The following is a 21,606-nucleotide window of genomic DNA, read 5'->3' as shown; positions in this document are numbered from 1 at the left end:
AAGTTTTTGTGTATGCCACAAAGTCAAGTTTATGTTTTAATCTTTTTATTATTATTTTAATTTTATGCTTTGGTTACTAGTTTGAATATTTTCCCATGTAATTATTTTCTATGAGTAGTTTATTTTATTTGAATTACCTATAAACATCACTAAGCTTTTAAGACAAACATTTCAAAATTACTAATGGAGATAAAATACTCTAAAAGGCAGACTTTCTGCCTTCGGGAGGAAGTATAATAGTTTATAACTTCTCAATGAGTTTGCATTTGTACCATTTGACATCTAAATGGGGAAAAATTCAGCTAATATCTATGAATATTTCACAATTATTCCAATATCTACAAGTAACGCCTATAAGAAAAGATAAAAGCTATATCCTGTCTTCGAAACACTGTCAGCCTACCAACTTCCATAGCAAGAACTTCTAGGGCATGGTAGTGGGTGGGAACAAAACAGAACAACAATGAAAAACGTCCTAAGGAACTTGAATGCAGGGCTCAAACTTCAAATTAGTTACAAATAAATTTGTAGCTATTCCTGTACTAATCATATTTACCTACAAGCTGTACAGTGCCATTTAAACATTCTTTATACACATTTCAGCTCCTGAATAATTTAATATGTGATATTCTTCTCTCTTTCAGGAATACATAGATAAATAATAAATAGTATAATTTACTGACCTAACATCACAGAAAATCTTCCTGTGCTATCTGGCTTCTATACTTCCCAATTTCTTGGAGCTTTGATCTAAATGTGTTAGAAAAATAGAATCAACTTCATAATCTACTATAATCTTAATCTCGTTCCAAGAATATTTGAAAGACATTATTCTTTTCATAGAAACACAATGCAGATTTATGTATATCAACATTTAAGTCATTTCAATTCAGAGATTAAAATACCAATATAAAGTGTAAGTTTAATGTATGCATGCAACAGTATAAAATCTAAATAGATTTGATGCTGATGTGTCTGATGAGGCCGACAACCACGGAATCTAAATCTGAACTGTTCACTGATTTAAAGTCATTTATATTAGACTGTCAAGTGCAGTTGTATGGCTTACAACATTTAAATAACTTGCCTATCTTCTTACTGCTTCAAAAGTAAGAAAATGGTACATTGAATTCAGGATTCAGAAGATACTGGTAAAGAGTTCAAAATCACAAATCTATTTTTAAAAACTTTATCAACCATCACATTGTGTTACAGATACTTAGATACTTGTCACCTCTCCTGATAGAAATGTGTTTGATAGACAGGGACAAAAGTCTATCTCTGTGTTTTCAGTACCCACCATGGAGCTTTATACCCACTCCAGGCATAGTGAACATTCACAGAAAAAAATCAATGAATGTGTAATGGAGTGATTTCCTCAAGCAAATGAGATTTTGCCCTGGCTGTCTGCCCCATTCACTACACATTATTTATGTTTTACACATCGTGTGTGTGTGTTCACACATAGTGTGTGTGCATGTGTGTGTGTGCACAGTGTATATGTGTGTTATACTTCTGACTACTCTCCTTGATAGAACAGAAGCTCTTGGCAAGTACGGTTTCTGTAGTAGGCAGGTTCACAGGACCCCAAAGACGTCCATTTCCTAATTCCTGGTACCTGGGAATGTTACCTTACGTGGCAAAAGAGACTTTGGCGATTAAGTCAGGATCTTGAGTTGGGGAGGTTATCCCAGATTGTTTCAGTGGATTCAATGCAATTACGGGGATCTGAAAAGCAGAAGAGGGAGACAGAAAAGCAAGTGAGAATAATGCCTTGCCAGGCCCCAATTTGCCCAGTGGATTCTGAACATGGAGAAAAAGGTGACAGCTAAGGCATGTGAGCAGCCGTGGAATATAAGAAAATGGATTTTCCCCGAGAGCCTCCGAAAGGAATTCATCCCTGCTGACAACCCAACGTTAGTCCAGCAAGACCCATGTCTGACTGTCGAAACTATAAAATAATAAATTTGTGTTATTTTAAGCCACTAAGTTTGTGGCAATTTGTTACAATAGCAACAGGACACAACTACAATCCTTGACACTTTGTTAATCTCCTGCCGCTTCTTTTTTTTTTTTTTTTTTAATGAGATATCGCCAAGTTGCCCAGACTGGTCTCGAACCTGTGGGCTCGGTCAATCCTCTCACCTCAGCCACCCCAAGTGCTGAGATTATAAGTGTGAGCCACTGTGCCCGCTCCTGCCACTGCTAACACCATGTGTTGCACAAAGAAAGACTCGAGTACCTCTTGCAGTTGATCAGTCTCATGGCTTCTTCTTGATCCTATACCGGTGTCTACTACCCCAGTCCATGCTGGAACAAGACAGCACTAGTCAGGCAGGATTCCTCTGTCTGAAAATCATAGAAACCTAACCCAAACTAGTTCAAGGGGGAAAAAAGTGGGGGAGGGACACATCTTACATAAGTGGACCTTCTGAGGAATGGAGTTGGTTTTGGTCCCAGCCAAGACAAGTCTCCAAATACAACTGTCTGTTTTCCTTGCTTTTCCTCTGTATGCAGGCCTCTATATTTTCATGGCTTGCAAGATTTAATAGTAAAATTGCCCTCTTTCTTTCAGGAAAAGATTCTGATTTTCCTACCTTTGTGGCAGTGTGTTTGAAAGGTGCTACAGTTATTCATTGCTATCTTTAAAAAAAAAAAAACCTCAACAAACATTTATTTACTCATGATTCTGCAATTTGGGCAGTGTGTCAGGGACAGCTGATCTCTACTGCATGTGATACGTGATACCAGTTTGAGACAGCTCAATTGGAGCTCAATAATTCACGTCCAAGACATCGTTCCAAGACAGTTTTACCCTTGCAAGTTAGTGCTGGGTGTTGACTGGAAGTTCAGCTGTGGCTTTCTCTGTTCTCCTTCAGGTGACTTCACGTGGCTATGTAGGGCTTCTCACAGTTTTGGAGAAGCTGGACTTTGTACACAGCAACTGACTTCTTCCTGAGCACAAAGTAGAAGCTTCCAGATCTTCTTAAGATCTAGCCCAAAACAGACATAAGGTCGCTTGTGTCACATTCTATTGATTAAAGCAGATCACAGGGCCCAGCTCAGATCTAAGGAGAGGAGACTACATACACAAGGGTGTGAATACCATTGTCATGGTTTATCGGGGCCACCAGGCTGTGGGTTTAGTCTACCACAGTGGATAATGAACCTTTGTGACTAATGGTCCAAACAGGTCCATGGGAAAATGGAAAGGCAGTCCCACAAAAGAAACAGGGCTGAAACAAACCTCTAGTATCCATGGCAACCATTTCCTAGAGTGCTAGAAATTATTCAGTAAAGCAAAGCTGTGTTTCTCTTTAAATATATTTACTATCTGGTTTTTACATTTCCTGAAATCAGGGAAGTAATTAAAAACTTGAGTTTAAAGTTAAGGAATCTCAAACTCTTTTTTCCATTAAATTTTCTTATACTGTGAATAAAAAGAAAGAAAATATTTAAGCAAACAGTGCTCTAAAAAAATAATGTGGCTATGCTGTAACCTTTTTAATGTGACCATTCTTTGGACATTGCTGCTGCTGTAACCTTTTTAATGTGACCATTCTTTGGACATTGCTGCTAAATATTTTTGCCCTACATCTGCATTTTTTCTGACTTGTATTTGCTCTGAAGAGTACAGATCCCAAACTGTCAAATTACTTGCAATGATTTGTGATGATTAGCTTTAAGTTAGAAAATTTGAAATGCATTCAATTAATTTTATCTGTTTAGCAAAGTATAATAAAGATGTTAACATTACAAACTTTTCTTTATAGTATTAGTTATGCAAATGTTTAAGGATATGGTGGACGCAAATTACTCTCATTTGAATTTTATATTTAGAGAATGAACACACAGTATTGAGGATTAGGCAATATTTAGGAAAGATATGCAGAAGGATTATTTAGGATGGAATCACAGAAGATCTTGTAATATTTAGCACACACTTGTTGATTGATTTTACCTGCACCAAATATGAAGCAATAACAACTATATAAATTATTTAGAGACTAGACATCCTTATGGGGGCTTTTAAAAATTATTTCAGAAAATAGTTAGGCTGGGTATTTTCTTTATTTTTTTTTTCCAAGTCCATGTACAAAAGAGATATAGATCCATACATACACAATGGATTAGCACTGATTCTTTTAAAATGAAATTAAATATTTTAAAACACTCAAGTGACAACTGGGTGATCTTTCCTAGATAATGCTCTCTTTGGTAGTTTATTTATCTTAAATATTATTTTTGTCTTTCAAAGGGTATTATATAGTGAATATAAGAGATTTATTAAAAACCTTGGATTGCTTGAGAGAGCTTTAGAACTTTGCGTTAAAATCTGCACATAGGCAAAATTCCTGATATTATGAGTTGGAATTTCCAGTGTAAGAGGATTTCAAATCACTGCTGAAAAAAGGGCTTGTTACAGGTTTCTAAGCATCATATATCAGAAAGGCCCAGCTACTTACACAATCGCTGAAACGAAAATGGGGCAGGACCAGACACACATGGAATGAAAGAGACTAATTTAGACCAAGTGGAATGTATCAAGTTCCCTTAAAATGGGCCTTTTATTCTAGAGAGCTATCTTATACAGCTCCAAAAGCAGATAGAATAATCAGTATTTACATAGTTATGGATCTCTTTGTATATGGAGATGTGGATTACTTTTTAAAGATTTCCATTCTTTAAAGCAGTCTGAGACACAGTGTTGAAAAGAGGAAGTGTTTTGTCATTTGCAGATACAGAGTTAGAGACCCCAAATATCTACTTATAAGTCATGTGACTTTGAAACATTCATAATAACTTTTTTGGGTCTCGGTCCTGTACTCTCTTGGGGTTGTTCTAAATGCCAAATGAGAGAATACCAAAGTACTTTACATACTACAAAGCATCATGTAATTAAAAGTTATATTATTACTACTACTAATAAAAAAAAACACATGGGTAACTGGTCTATGAACGATGCATTGAAAAATCCAAGTAGGTTGAATGTGTCTTATTTTTCTGAAAACATGTTCACTTCAAAGCTGTTCATGCATTTCCCTCCCATCATTTTTGATGTAGTAACTTACTTTATTGACTTTCAGTGGATACAAAATCTGGAGTAATGACTCTACACATTTTTCTTGAATAGTTGGGGTTTATATTTTAGTAATCATAACCCCGAGGGGTCATGGCTGTTTATAAAGTGAAAGCTGCCTCCTGATATGGTTTCTTGAGGTGATCTGTGTCCATTTGTAGGAGGTTTGATGATGGTGCGGGATGTGTGGGGCTGGTCGGATATTTTTGTTAATGTTTTGTTTCTCTGTGTTTCTCTCCCAGCTATCGGCAGGACCCTCATCCCTCGTTACTTTAGCACTGTGTTTGAAGGAGGGGTGACCGACCTGTATTACATTCTCAAACACTCGAAAGAGTCATACCACAACTCATCCATCACAGTGGACTGCGACCAGTGTACCATGGTCACTCAGCACGGGAAGCCCATGTTTACCAAGGTACAGGACAGGTTCCATCGTATTTTCCTACTCTGAGTGAATTAAAAGATAACAATTACGGTTTTCTTCTGGAGCTGATTGCTTGTCTCTCAGACAGTTTCAGCACCAGGATGGAATCTTTCTTTTTGTGACATGGCTTGCGTCTTTTGGGGTGAACCCTGCTCTAAGATGTGTGCGTGTGATATTAAGCACATGAAAATCAAAGATGAGAGAGACAAAAAGGCAGAGGTCCTTCAGCCTTTGAAATTTTAGTGACTAGATTGAAATTTTTATTTTTATACAAAGATATAATTTCTATAGTTGCTAGATTGATATTTTTACAGAAAGAACATTCTCCTATTGTTGTGTGATCAGTGCTGTATTTGTGCTTTGTTACAAATACAAAACAAAATAACTTTTTTAATACAAAATAAAAATATGGGGTTTTTTTCATTGTTAACAGCTAAACTCTAATTTGAACAAATAGGGGGAAAATTCACTGACCACAATCCAACTGTTAACTGTCAGGAACATAAAAACATAAAAATATCAAAGAAATTGGGGAATTTAGAGTTTAAAGTTTGTTTTTCCCAAATTCGAAGAAGTTGTGTAATCAGTTAGTGCATCAGACAAGCAGTTTAGCAAGTGAGCGTGGTAGAGCTGTATGTTGGTTATAAAAGAGGGAATGAGGACAACGGGAGGGGAGGACAGGTGTTGGGATTAGATATCACAATGTTTGCATCAGAATTCAAGACCTGACAAAGGCTCTGAAATGAACAATAGAAGAAATAGAGATTCAACCTCATCTTCCATACATTTTACACTTATGATCCTTGCTGTACACAGAAAATTGACATATGGAATATTCCCTCTCACCAAGGATCTTTCTGGAACACTATGATCCCTTTATGATCTCTTGCAGGTAGAAAAATTCGTAAGAACAAATATTTAGCTATAAAGTCTGGCTAAGGAAAGTTCATTTTAATGAATATTAGTTCATTACATTTTGACTAAGACTCAATATGAAACTAATTTTTGATATTAAAGATAGCAGCTATCTTTTCATTCAGAACACAAATGACAACCCTCTCTTCATAGTTAAGAGAAGTTGAATTATCATGGTTAATTTCAAAAGCCCAAATTATAAAATCAAAGATGTTGTGTAATAATACTTATGCAATTTTTCTGTGAGAATAAAAAAAAGATGTTTCTTATTTATTCATTGCTCTTGTTAGTGCAGGGTCATCTTCCCAGTGCCCATGGTTGTACACAGAACCAGAGGCAAAGGAAATGACCACAAATGCAAAAGCAAATCCTCAAATGCCATCGATTCTATGGTACCTAGATTTTGTCAGTAGACATTTTAAATGTGGGATAGTATAGGATTTTTCTCTTCCTTCCCGTTTCAACAGTTGGGCAAAGAAGAAAGTTGTCATTTGGAGGAGAAGAAGCTTCACACTAGATGCAAAAAGTCTGTGCTGGCAAGAGACTTTTGCTGTATGAAAAGGAGAAATCACCTGAAAGACGGTTTAGTCGGTCCATGGCTCACTTTTGTCTGGAGATGCAAACCATTTACATAATCTCGTAGATCAGGTGGATACACAAGCCATTCATTTCTAGTGTTACAAAGTCTGAGTACTGAAAGGAAAGTCTTTCTATGCTGCTTCATTATTGTTTTTTCTCTGGGCTTAAAGTTACTTTTAGGTAATTCAAGAATAACATACCAACTCCTTATGCTTTAAGGGGAAAGGAATTCATGATACTTAAGTAAAAAGTATTGCAGTAATTAAGGAGCTGCTTCCAAAGCCTGTAGCCGTGAAAATAAAAAATGCATTTTGTAGTAGCCCTTTCATATATTTACTCAATCATTTTCTTTCTCAGGTCAAAACTTTTCCATAAATGAAAGTAGTTAGTTGCTTTGAAGACTCACTGTTGAACATTTAGATGAAAAAAGAATCCCATTCTTCTGATAAATTGAGAGGTGCTATTTTCATTCAATTCAAGGTTTTCCTGTGTTGCAGTATTTCTTATCCTGAAATGTTCCCCTCTCAGATGGCTGAGTGGTTTGTTCAGGCAACCAAGGCAGTCACCAGAACCGAACCTTCCCCTGAACACAGCTCCCTCGCCCCATGCTGCAGTTATTTGAACCACCCATCTGACTTGACACCATGGCAGTCTATTTGCCAACTCCTGGAGTGGAGATTTCCATACTGTGATGAAAAATACCACTTTCTGGGAAATGGAGCTTAGTTATGTGGACTTAGTCCAGATGCTAATTATACACATTTATTTTTAGGAAGTTTCAAATGATTCATTTTCTTTTTTATTTTTTGTCTTGGTAATTAGTATACTACCCAAAGAATATTTCCAGTTTTTTCTTTTGTTCTTATGTTATTTTAAAATAACTTATCTTCACATAATAAAATACTATGGCTATTTACTATGAAACAGCAAACTAATGACCTTTCAGTATCACAAAGAGAAAGAGTTCAGAAGCCAATGCTTACTTTCAAAGGAAGGCTTGGTGCTATGTACTTAGCATATTATTTGGAGGCAACCACACATTGCTCTAATTTAGACTCTCAATAAACTCTCATTCCCCACATAGTATTTTACCCTGTGGTTCTGAGTTGCTTTTATGAAAATTTGGTCAACTGGTGAATCAAAAATCAGCCACAATCCTAATCAACAGAAATATTAAATATTCCTCAGGAGTATAATGAGCATTTTGCAATTTCCTGATACTGGGAACATTATAGATTATGGATGAATATGTAATTAAAATTTTAAAGCACACATTACAAGGTCTTTCTTTTATGTTTTCAGTTTTTGAATCAAATAGAAAACAAGGCTTAATAATCAGAAGAACATGCACAAAGATAGTTAGAATTAAAGGCCCCCAGGTTATATCTGAGATTGGAAATATTGACAGTGGCTAAGAGGGGCACTTACTGGAGTACATTGTTGGGAGTATTTTGGGGTTTTACAAACTGTAGCAATAGTTTCAGCCATTACTGGGCATACTTTTCACCTCTGCGAACATAGATTTATGTTTTCTCTGTTCTCAATTATTTATCATGAAATTATTTACTACTGTAGGAAAGTATCACGGATGTGTACCAGTCAGGTTTTCTACATGAATACTCACGTTTGTGTTTGACAGGTAGATCATCATTTTTACCTTAGTCTGTATACCACCTTATACTCCAGAATTTCTAGTCTTCTCCTGACTCTAACCAAATTATTATATAATGTGCAAATTGCTCTAATGTATACATATGTATGTGTGTGTGTGTGTGTATATATATATATATATATGCCTTTATATATGAAGCATCTCTAAGTAACATACAATGAGATTTATGCAACTGTTCATCTGAAAGCACTATTCCATGCATGCTATTCCAAGCATAAAAACTAAGAAAATTACATAAACACTGATATCTAAAAAGCATACCTTATTTTATGAAAGCTATATGAGAATCATTGCATTATACAGCGACGTCCATGGCCAATATTGTTTTACAATTACTTAAAGAAAGAAAAGGGTTAAAAAGCTACTGGTTAGTTTGAGAAATATTCTTTTTTAGTTCTCTTGTTCCTGGCCTAGTCTCAAGCTAGCACGTGATCGGCTGAATGCCTGCCAGCCTCTTTCTTGTTGATCCTCCGGAGACCATCTGTGCTGGGGGCATTGATTAGAGTGTGTCTGCTGGGATTACATCTTTTCTGTTGCCATGCCAACTAATCAGCTGATTTTGGTTACCACAGAAACAAAATGTCAGAGCTCACAGTACGGTAACATGAATTCAGCAAACAGAAAATGTTTTCTTAATTGGGGACCCTTTTGATTTTGGATTCCAAGTGAAAGGCAGCTTTAAAAAAAAAAAAAGGCCGACTTTAGATAAAAGCTACATTAATTGTATTGATTAAGAGGAATGCACATAATTTTTCTAAAGAGAGAAGACATTAATTCCCCTTTACGGGCTATGCCCATTTTGTTTTTACCATTTCCTAGCAAAATATATGTATATTTTTCTTATGCTCCTCTTCCATTTGCTGATTGTTGCATGTAAAACAAATCACAAAGCCTTTGGTTTGCTTTGACTTCCACAATGGGCACAGGGACAGAAGGGCTGCCTAGGGCTTGGGATGATGCTGTGGGTGTAATTATTTAGGGAAGACCAGCAGTGACCAAAATCCTCTTCTGTCTTTTCATTCAAGGAAGTCATTTATTTTTCCTTGAAGAAAACACCCAACACAGTCAACTCAGATTTGACTCTAAGGATTCCTGTCTTGTGCATGGTATACCCTGGATAAAGCCGAATTCTTGGTTTTGAATGAAGAAGGAGCCCAAGACTTGTTGCAATTTTTCATTTTGTAGGCCCATGACAGTTTGACTGCAAGAAAGGTCCCAACTAGTTTGCTATGTCACCATGAACAAAGAACAGAATTCAACTTGACCTTACAGATGCTCCAATTGAGGGCTACATACGTGCCTTCCCATGATGAAATTCAGCTCCAGTAGAAGTAAACCAGAGCCTTCACCTGCCCTGCGTTTGTGGTTCATAAACACAAAACAAATAGATTAGATAATAAAAAAGCCTGACATTTAACTGAGCTAATATTTGTTTAAATATCCAATAATCGTCTCTCTTTTTTAAAAAAAGATTATAGCACCCAAACATCCCCATTCTGTGTTGTCAAGATGTTTCACTGCTGTTGGCTGCCTGTAGCCACCTCCCTTTTGTGAAAGCTGTCACTGCAGGTGGCTTCTGTCATGCTAACACCCTAAGGGGAATTGTGTGACTTAATCTCCATGCAACTTCTTTTAAAACCTTGGTAAATTAATTCCAATGCTGAGGATGCTCTAGGGGAGTGACTTGGGGACACTGAAGTCTTCCCTCATCTTCTCTTCAGTGTGTTCAGCTCCCATGACTGAGACGCCAGAAACAAGGCTCTGAAGATCACTCACCCAGGAGTTTTGATGCAAGTTTCCCAAATTCCTGGAATTACCCACAGATTCTGCTAATTGGATCTGAGGGAGAGGACTTCTCCCAGATTATCAATAATTATCTCACAGTGTCTCTGAGATCTTTGATGAGACAAAGATGGCAGACATTAGCAGCATATTTCTTGAGTAGGGCCCTGTCAATACTTGTTTGTAATTCTTCACTACTGGTATTTGGCTTGTTAAAAAAATATGTCTTCAATTAGAGTGCATGTAAAACACCAAACCTGGTGCTGAGGACCTAGTTACAACTCAACAAATGGTGGTGTTTTGCATTAAATTCCCAAGAAAAATGTGATTATTAATATTTCATAAAAGATTGTTATAAATTGTTAACCACCTTCATAAACTATAGTTTTAGAAATACTCATATCTCCTATTCAGCTTAATTTTACTTATTTATGTTTAATGATGTTTTTGAAAGTCTCCAGAATTTTGTATGTTTGTTTTTAACCTAGAGAATGTTTCTCCAAAAAAGCTCGTTCAGCCGGGCTCGGTGGCTTAGCCTGTAATCCCGTGTCTTGGGAGGCTGAGGTGAGTGGATTACCTGAGCCCGCAGGTTCAAGACCCGCCTGGGCAACTTGGCGAGACCTCATCTCTACAATAAATCAAAAAATTAGCCGAGTGTGGTAGCACATGCCTGTAGTTCCAGCTACTTGGAAGGCTGAGGTGAAAGGATTGCCAGAGCCCAGCAGGTTGAGGCTGCGGTGGCTGGGAGCGGCCACTGCACTCCAGTCTGGGCAACAAAGTGAGACTCCAACTCAAAAAAAAAAAAAAAAAACTCATTCAGAAACCTATTTAAACAGATAAAATTGAAGCTGCTCTGATGAAATCCAAGAAATTAGTAGAGGTCTCAGAGTTGAGGTGGAAGCCCAGCTCTTCTGCCAGAGAACCTCTAGGACTCAGGGGGCACATTATGACCACCACTCGTCCAGGGCTCTGTGTTCTCTTTGTTTGTGTTTCTTTTGCCTGTAGAGCTATCATTTTCTGCCATCCTGCTGTGTGCCATGCACAATTCTAGGCAATCTACATACACAATTTCATTTCACGTATTTTCTCAACACCCATACCTAAGAATGTTATTGTCCCCATTTTACAGATAAGAAAACTGGAATTTAGGGAATTCATTTGATGTTCCCGAAGTTCCAAGATAAGCAAAAATATAGGTCAGGATTCAAATCCAGTACTGCCCGAGGCCAAAGTTGGCATCCACTATTTTGTACTGCCTCCCTAAGGCAAAAATGGGCTGATACATGAACCTTAGCTTTGTAAACAACCAATATGCTCCCACTACTTCCCAACTCATAGTTGAAATAGGCTCAGGAGTTTGTGATTGTCCAGCATTTTCTTTCATTTCAAAATCATTAATAGTAAAAAGAATGGTAAATAAATTAGGACCTACTTGCTGAAAATGATTTGAATATCCAAAGATGATTAAAATGTTACCCTATCACTGATTGTTCTATCAAGAAAGAAAGCCTCCAAAATTATGTTTCACTAATAATATATATTTTCCTTAGAAAGATAAAATGTCCCATCCCACCAAGACTGACCTTTTATGCAAGCAGAATTTGTCATTGCTGATGTGATGAGATTCATGGAATAGACTCTCAGAACACGTCTTTATTTTCCACATGTCAGTAACCAATACCCGCTACCTTGGGTTAAGCTTTGAGAACTTCCTCTGGTTGGGTATACTAGTAATAACTCACACTTAAGCATGAGTGATTTTACTGGATACTTCCTCTCAGAGTAGGATAAGCAAGATTGGGATAAGATCCCAAGTCTCTATTGTCAAAGAGCAATGAAAACAGAGAAAAAGTAGGAAGTGAGAGGGTACCATTTTGGGAGGACACATATTGCATGCCAGAAGTTTCTGATTCAATATCCCTTTAAGATAAGTTTTGTCCCCATACTTAACAGCTGAAGAAAGGAAAGCCCATAAAAGCCTTCAGTAGTAACTAGTAGAATTACTGGTACCTCATGCCTAGTAAGCAGCTGTGCAGTCTTTTGGACCCACTGACTCTAGAGCTGATACTTGTCCCATGTGTCATGGATAAACCACTTGTGTCACAACTTTACTAAGAGCAAACACCATCCAAGAACAGGAAGGGAGACCACACTGAGTAGCTGATGTATGAGTTACAAAATGTGGCTTTCACAAAGTACGTAACAAATGAGTGTGTTGTTTGTCACTTCTAGGTATGTACAGAAGGCAGACTGATCTTGGAGTTCACCTTTGATGATCTCATGAGAATAAAAACATGGCACTTTACCATTAGACAATATCGAGAGTTAGTCCCGAGAAGCATTCTAGCCATGCATGTAAGTAATTTAATTTCTGTTTGACTTTCCTTTTTCTCCTTCATTTTACTCAAGGGAAAAAACCCAGTCCTCTCTCTGTGAAAGAATTCCAGTAGTCGTCACGCTTTAGGTAATTAACTCTAAATATTGAGTTTTGTTGTCAACCATTGTAATCCATGGGCCCCTTTTCCCCTCTTTTTTGTTTCCAAGTTTGGTATATTGGAATACTATTTTTGAAACTTTATTATTTTGATCTCCAAATTGAGGTTACCTCAATAAACAGTTTGTACTTGTCTTAAATTCCATTCAGTCATTATCAAGTATTGCTCTGCCTGGGCTCATAAATCTGTTTTGTATAACTGGGGGATTAAAAAACAAGAAGTAAGAGAAACAGTTTCCAGTCGTGATTAGAACCATCTGACAAGATGTGTTATTGTTGTACCTTCAGATCCATGTCAGCAGAAGTTGGTCCTTCATGACCACGGCACTGGATTTGAAGTGGAATATTTGGGGTTCTCTTGGTTTCACTAGGCCATAAATCACATCGAACATATTAAGCACCAACTAGGTGCAAGAGCAGGTTTGATGTCAACATAGACATGTATTTTCAATGCAAGTAGGAACTAGTCAGGTGCAATCCCTTAAGAAGGAGTCAAAGGTATTGACTTAAATAAAAACCTCTTCCATAACACATAGTGCAGCAGCTCCCATGAAAAACCTTTGGAGCAAAATCAGACCTAACAAACCTGATTTTTAAGACTCTGAACAATCAAAAGAAAATAAACTAACAGTGGTTACTATTTATTGGGTGCTTACTATGCCAAGCTTTGAGATAAACATTATGTATACATTATTACATTTAATCGTCATAATTACGCAGAGAGATGAGCTATTATTATTACTATTTTCAAAGTGAGGAAACTAAGGCTCACCTAAGTTCAATAAATTGTCCAATTTTTTAGCCCCAAAGTGGCAAAATCAAGTGTTTTTTTTGTTCATTTTGGATTTTTTGAGTCGGGGTCTCATTCTGTTGCACAGGTTGGAGTGCAGCAGCACGATCATGGCTCACCTCAGCCTTGACCTACTGGGTTCAGTCTCCCAGGTAGCTGGGACTACAGGTGTGTGCCACCACACCTGGCTAATTTTTTAAAATTTTTTTTGTAGAGATGAGTTCTTGTTTTGTTGTCCAGGTTGGTCTCAAACTCATGTGCTCAAATGACCCTCCTGCTTTGGCCTCCCAAAGTTCTGGGATTGCAGGCATAAGCCACGATGCCCAGCTCAAAATCAAGGTTTTTGACTCAGCTAGTTCTGAGCTTATGACCTCAACTGATAAGCCAACTGTGTCCCTGCTACCTGATTCCAAGCTCTCTCTCCAGGCTATTGTTCTCAACCCTTTTCTCTATGCTAGTTAGCCCAAGCTCTGTCCTTTCCACTGGCCTTACACTTTCTGCTATGGCACCCCACTCTCCTACTCCGTTATTTCTGACTCTCCATGTTCCACATCCTTCTTAATTTTCAAAGCTCAGGTCACATCCTCTACTCTAAGTGAAGAAGTCTGGAGTATTCACTCTTGTTATTCTCAAAATAGACCGAGAGGCAGCAGGATAGTGGTTGGGAGCCTGGCCCCTGGATTGAGACAATATAGGGTCATATCCTTGTTCCTGTATGACTTTGGGCAAATGACCTGACATCTCTATGCTTCCAGTCTCCCATTTATACGGTGGGTACAGTAATAAATTATGCCTCAGAGAACTGGCTTGAGAATTAAGATTTAATGACTGTAAAGCACATAGAACAATGCCTGCCCAGAGTAAGTCCTCTGCAGGTATTGGCCATTGGTTCTCAGCAGCAGCAGCAGGGACAACATTCTTCCACTCATTTATTATCATCCTGTCTTCTGACTGAAATATAAGCTCCTTGAGGTTGGCTATGACTACTTGATGCACCTCTGCAGAACAAACTCTTCCTCACACATGAGAGTAGCTTGATAAATTATAGGATGGATGTCCAAAAGTCCTCTTTTAAGAAATTAACACGATATGCTTCTCCTGCATTTTGTTTTTTATGTATATAAACAAGTTCGATTTGTTGTATCATTATGAGAAAAAAGTAAGTACAGAAAAAAAATAAGTTAAAGTAGCATTAGTATGGCCCAGACAGTGTCAGGAATGTAGATGTAAAGCGATGTTTATTTCCAACTCTTTCTGTTTAGGGTCAATGTGCCTGTACTAATTAAGAAGGAAGGAAAGGCAAACAGAAAGCATGCCAATCAAGAGTCTCATTGAAAAATGGAACCCAGAAAGAGTTCTTTTTTTTCCTGGCTAAACAGAGTATTTGGAGAGGTCCTTGCTACTCTACATCCCTTTTTAAAATGTGGCTGACATTTTGGAAAATGTGATACTTATCCTTACTGTCCTTCAGAGTGACAGTTGTTGGGGACATCTATTTCCAGTCTCAATTTAATGGAGAAAAGAGTTATAACTCTTATAATTATAACTCTCTCTCTCTCTCTCCCTTTTTCCCTCCATCTCTCTCTCTCTCTCTCTCACTCTGTGTGTGTGTGTATATACACACAGAGACACACATACATACATATATATTTTTTTCATGATAGTGGCAAAATTATTATTGGCCTCCAGCCCCAAGCTATAAAACCACCACCATTATCGCAGCAGAAAAAAAAGAAGGCCAGTTCTAAAGCATGGCTCTACCCAATCAGAAGCACAACATACTCTGATGAAGGCCCTAGATCTAGAGCTTTCTTGTAGGACTCAGTAACTTATCCTTTTGCAGAGGACGTAGTGCTATTTCTCCCAAGAACTGAGAACCCATATTCAAGGCAGTTTGGTTTTCCCCAGGCTTGCATAATTGATCCCAAAATGTCCTTGAGTGTTCCATGCAAGTGTCTTCAAAATGTAAATTAAACTACCTCCAGCAACTTGCCCTCCAAGAAAAATTGACAATGTCGAGACTGCATTTTTTTAGCAGCTGTAGCATAATCTAAGATTTTCTTGGGTTCATCTTGAAGGGATAAAATGTATTATTTCTGTTGTCATTTTAGGCACAAGATCCTCAGGTCCTGGATCAGCTGTCCAAAAACATCACCAGGATGGGGCTAACAAACTTCACCCTCAACTACCTCAGGGTAAGACCAATCTAATGATCCTATTTCCTGGTGAGTTTGAACATGACTTTTGAGGTTTATATGCATCTTGAACCAAGAAGTTAAAATGAAATACAGATAATATAATATAACATGTATTTTCTGTCTGTGGTGTGTGTGTGTGTGTGTGTGTGTGTGTGTGTGTGTGTGTGTGTGTGTGTGTTTCAACAGAGTATGGGGTTTAATTAACAAAGCACCAAACCTAGAATCAGTCAGAGTTGATGACTTCCATACATCTGTATGACTCTTGGAATTAATTATTCAAAGGCTAGCAATGTCCTATTCTCATAAAATGCTTTGGTGGTGCCACTTCCTATCTGGTTGTTGTAAGCTCTAATGGGCTATTGTTGAGTTCACTGCCTCTGTGTCTCCACGTAGAGACCCGTCACTCCCTAGGAGAATCAGTGTGCCGCCCTGTATTCTACCAAAGAAATTCGGATATTTCTAAGGTCTCTAAAAACTCCTGTGTTACATGTAAGAATTTTTTTCTGTTATAGATATAAATTCAGTTTTTATTTTTAAAATATTTTAGGCAAAATTCTGTCTACACAATTATGAAGTCTCCATATTTGGTCCAAAAGAGTAGCATACGTCACAATGTTTTTAGGGTAGAATTGCAGTAGCCGACTTACAGGTGCCAGCTATGGTTTCATTCATAAAGCAAGCATTGTTTTCCAGGATCTACCAGAAGACAGTGGCCATGTTCCACATTCCTTTTCCAAGATGCTGAATTCCTTCACTGCACAGCAGTTCACCTCCCCAGGGTTTCCTTACCTTTAAGTGCAGTATAGTTTTGTGACTTTTGTGTCATAGTCACAGTACTCTATGTACAACCATTTTGTGTTGATTGAGATGCTGAACTGCTTTGGTGGGACTTGTTCTTCTGTGAATTAGGAATGATTTGGGCAGATTCTTCCAAATCATTCAGACATTGCAACGTGGCAGGCACCAGGCTAGACACTGAAGATGCAAAGACAAAAGTCAAAAAAACTCACTCATTGTTATGAGGGACAGACCCATAAAGAGAGAAAATTATATGCAATCTGGTAAATACATTGACAGAAGTTTCCAGAAGGAATTATAAGAGCACAAAAGAAAGACATCGCAGAGGAAACAGTCAGAGAAAGCTTCATGGGGAGGATGATCCTTGACTTGAGTGTGAATGAATGAATAAAGTTAAACCAGGTGAAGAGGGCAGGAAGGATATTTCCATTGGCAACTGAAGGAGTATGGTTTGGAGGATGGAATTTCAAACAGTTGGATGGTGCTGGGATAAGAGGTGAGGGGCCAGAAGGGGCAAAAGAAAGAGTCAGTTGGAAGCCAAGTCTTGGAGCAACTGGGTGGCTAGGCTCCTGAGGCCAGGGGAGCTTTGGGTGATGAAGGACCTCTGAAAAGACAAAACAGAAAGAAGACAAAGTTCTTGTTCTGGGTGGAAGGAGGAGACTCTTTCTATCTGCAGCCGTGGAGCCCTGAGTCAAATGCAGACCTGGCAAGAGTAGGAACCAACTGTTAATTCCCACCAGCTTATCCCAACACTCCTACCATGCTGACTGCCCTGAGCTATCAAAAAGTCCACTGGTCTCCGCTACGAGGGAAGCCAAGATCTGCCCAAGAGTTTGAGTCAAGAGGTGGGTAGTGAACTGGAGGGCTATGGGCTCCCAAATATTCAGGCTCTGCATTGGGACCTGGCCCTCTTGTGGGGTGGGTGGCACAGGACAGGGACTAAACAGCAAGGCCTGGGGGGGGTGAGGGTCTGTGAAGTTGCTCTGTCCACAGGAATCCAGAAGGCTGCCTTATACTTCTGGGCATTTCATCTTGTCAGGGACCAAAAGAAGCTTCGTTAAACAGGAAAGATGCTCTTCTTCCAGCAGATAAAGAAGTTGGCCCCATATAGGTACCTGGGACTTGGAAGTCTATTTGGGACTTAGACACTAGCCCTACAGGGAACTCTTGGACAGATTCTTAGTTACATCTTTTAGCTGCATTTAATACCGATTAATAGATACTAGATTACCTTTCTTCGCCTCCCCACTCCTCTTACTGACATCTGTAAATGGTTGACTTTTACCCTATGGTCAAGGTCAAGGCCCACTGGGTTTCCACATCCTGCAGCTCACTGATTTCAGCCCACGAAGACTGAGGAGATCAGACCTGTGAAGGGGGAAGAAACGAACCACCCCTCTCCCGTCAATGATACCAAGGAAACCATTTATAGTTTGGGTGGTAGAGAATAGTGTTTCAAGACTACCATGTAAACATAGTGCTTGCTGTATGTCAGGTTCTGGGCTATCTATCTTTTGACTTAACTAGTCTCACAGCAGCCCCTGTGCCCTGTCACCATCCCCATAGCCACATGAGGCACAGAGAGTTTACACGAAGTAAGTCACCCAACTTTACACACAAAGTGGCAGGACTAGGAACTTGAACTCAGGCAGACTGGTTCACGAATCCATTTGCTTCACTACAGAGTTTTTCTGCCTTTCTAGTGAGCATGTCAGACTAATGATGGTGGTAGAAATTGGGTCATGCCTTCCCTGGGGAGTCAGCGTCTATCACTGGTCCTTCATTCTCTTTGCCAAAAATGATATCAGCTCCTTGTAGGATTTGGTGCAAGGTTAAAGCCAGACAAGACATGTGAAGGGCATGGGGACAGAAGGTACGTAGTGTGTATTCATTGTCATCACGTATTGAGTGCCTACTGTGAGCCCATGGTTGTTCAATGTGCTGGAGCCACTTGGAGCAAATACCGCAGCCTCTCTGCTCACACTCTGAGTCTGCCTTATGCTCCTTGGTCTTCCTGACGTCTGCATCCTGGTTCGACAGCTGTTTGCCTTCCTTGCCTTGATTCCTCCCCCGTGCACACACTCATTCATTTGTTCAACTTTTGACTGGTTCAGGACACTGAGCCCACTCCCTGTTCCTGGCAGTTTTCTAGGTGCTATCCTTGGGTGGTACTCACAGGCAGGGGCAGAAGGGTTGGGGAGTGTGGTCAGCTGCAATTCCAGTGAAGCGTCCTGAGATGGAGGGACAGGCAAAGCCTGGGATAGCCCAGGGAAGTATCTTCAGGTCTCAGGAAGGGAGTCAGGCTAGAAGTCACACTTTCCAGTCACAAATCCTTGGGGCAGACACAGGCCACTTAGCAGGTCATGGTTGTGCAGAACCTTCAACTCATTGCCACAAACCAGTGCACATGGGCTTCCATGGTGAGACCTGGCCTGGTCTCTGAGAAAGTGGACATAGGTTGATTTTCCAGTGGTCAGTGAGAATGACAGACATAGGTTATTTTCTTCAGTGTAGAGCACATCTGTCTGAGAAACCTGGCCTTTGCCTCAAGCCTCAAAACGTTACCTGAAGTATTTTTTCAAATAGAGTTAATGAGGAACTTCAGTGCCACTCCGAGGATCGGACAAAGAAGTCAGACAGGTACATTGGCAAATATTAATCTAAGGTCTTCGGTATCAGTAGAAGAGTTTTAAAAATGGATGCATCCCAACCGGACTTGGTAGCTCATCTTATAACCCCAGCACTTTGGGGGGCCAAGATGAGTGGATTGCCAAAGCCTGTGGGTTCAAGACCAGTCTGGGAAACTTGGCAAGACCTCGTCTCTACAATAAATGAACAACTAGCTGGGTATGGTGGCATGCCGGTAGTTCCACCTACTTGGAAAGCTGGGGAGGAAGGATCATCGGAGCCCAGCAGGTCGACTCTGGGGTGGCCGTGAGCATGCTACTGTACTCCAGTTTGGGCAACAGAGTGAGACTCTGACTCACAAAAATAAATAAAATAATAAATAAAAATTGATGCATCCTGCTTTGGAAGGAGGGATAGAGATTTTAAATGCTCCAGGCATTGAAATCTCAATATGTGGTATCTAATACATAACAATTAAGCAGTGCAGGAAGTAAACAATTATAGTCATCTAGCTTAGTCAAAACAGGTTCATTTGTTCCCACGAAATGCTTATCATTGCATGCAGACTGGCAGTCAGCGAATGCCAGAGCTGGCCTGGGGCAGCTCTAGTCATCGAAGGAAGGAGCCAGCATCATGCCCACGACGGCCAAGTGTGGAGGTTGGAACACAGGTGATGGTGCCGATGTCAGATGCTCGCAGCAGCATTTCTGAGGAGTCTCTGGTGACCTGATACTTTTGAAGTAACAATAAGAGCAGCTGTTGCCGTTTGATGTGGGTTGTCAAATTACCTGACATTCCCTCCTGCCACCTCCCAGCATGGCAAGGGTGGCGGTGCCCTGTGCTGTGACAATGGCTGACTCAGTGATCCCAGTGGAGGCTCGGCTGGAGGTCGCAGAGCGTGTGGGGATGGCGTTTTATTGCAGTGCGGTCTCACGTCCTGAGAAGGTGCCTCAGTGACCTCTGGGAGGCTGGAGCTTGCTGACTGAGTGTTCCCGTAGTAGTTATCCAGGCCAGGCCAGGCCTGGGAAAGGGCCTGTAGAATGAGGAGGTTATTAGCTCGTGACTGTTGAGCATTCCTAGACCCAGGTGGGTGGTGGGTTTCACAAAGCAGTCTTCTATTTTCTGGTGAGGGGAATTGATTCACGACAAGCAGCGATGGGCCACTCAGTAGGCAGCGTACTTTGGTGGAGGAACCAGAGCACTAGAATGGGGAGTGCCAGCCAGGAACTCAGGAAGGTGTCCTTTAACTCTTTTGCTGGGAAGGAGATGTCCTGCTACACCCTGGCATTTCATGAAGGAATCCAGTTCAGCAAACATGGGAAGGCAGAGTGCAGTTTGGTGGACACTGGGTTGTCCAAGCCAATGAAATCTGGTAGTGGCCCTGTCACCTCCCACCAGATCCTCTTTGCCTGTAATTCATCATTCCATCATTCCTTTCACAAGCATTTCTTCCATTTTTTCTCCCCTCCTTCCTTCTTTCCCTCCCTCTCACCCTCCCTCCTTCCCTCCCTCGCACCCTCCCTCCTTCCCTCCCTCCCTCCCTTCCTTCCTTCCTTCCGTTATGGGGGTCAAGGAAGGATTTACTACATAAGTAAGTTACATGCATGTCTGGGCTTCTAGCTGGCTCTCTCTCCCCCTGATAGTAGAGCATGTATCCACTGTGCTGCCATGTGCCCGCCATCCCTTCTCCCTCCTCCCCTCCCCTAGCAGTGTCCAACATCTGCCAATCCCCCCTTGTGCTCATGTAACCAGTAATCAGGGTCTGCTTATAAGAGAGAATATGCAGTATTCAGTTCTTTGTTTCTGTGATCGTTTACTTAGTATGATAGTCTCCAGCTATACCCATGTTGCTGTGGAGGCCATGATTTTTTTCTTCTTTATGGCTGTATAATGTTCCATTGTGTGTATGTATCATATTTTCTTGATCCAGTGCACTATCAATGGGCATCTGGGTTGGTTCCATGTTTTTGCTATTGTGAAAGGTGCTGAATAAACATGTGTGTGCAGGTGTCTTTTTGGTAGAGTGATTTCTGTCCCTGTGAGTATATTCCCAGAAGAGAGATTGCTGGATCATACAGAAGCTCATTTTCAGTTCTTTTTGAAATTGCCAAAAGCTGTCCACAAACATTTCTTACATTTCACAAGCATTTCTTAAATACTTTCTTTGCACCATGCTTCAGCCCTCAAGGAGATCCCTGCCTCGTGTATAAGAAGGGGAAAAAATTGGTCTGGGTGAGAAGCGGTCT

At 39.9% G+C, this 21,606-nt stretch overlaps 1 protein-coding gene across 1 annotated transcript in view; it reads left to right on the top strand.

The window, feature by feature from the left end:
• Positions 1–20,090, top strand: part of LOC103259100 (LIM domain-binding protein 2-like) — a 310,859-nt gene extending 290,769 nt beyond the window's left edge. Inside the window, exons 3-6 of the mRNA XM_008056767.2 lie at positions 5,323–5,495; positions 12,685–12,807; positions 15,848–15,931; positions 19,926–20,090. Coding sequence (XP_008054958.1) covers positions 5,323–5,495; positions 12,685–12,807; positions 15,848–15,931; positions 19,926–20,090 — 545 coding nt within the window. The remainder of the gene's footprint in view (positions 1–5,322; positions 5,496–12,684; positions 12,808–15,847; positions 15,932–19,925) is intronic.
• Positions 20,091–21,606: the final 1,516 nt, after the last annotated feature.

Source organism: Carlito syrichta, unplaced genomic scaffold, assembly GCF_000164805.1.
Source record: "Carlito syrichta isolate Samal-C Ts95f unplaced genomic scaffold, Tarsius_syrichta-2.0.1 Scaffold302504, whole genome shotgun sequence".
NCBI classification, from domain to species: Eukaryota; Metazoa; Chordata; class Mammalia; order Primates; family Tarsiidae; genus Carlito; species Carlito syrichta.
Note: the sequence above shows the minus strand (reverse complement) of the source record. Positions and strands in the feature narration are given on the sequence as shown.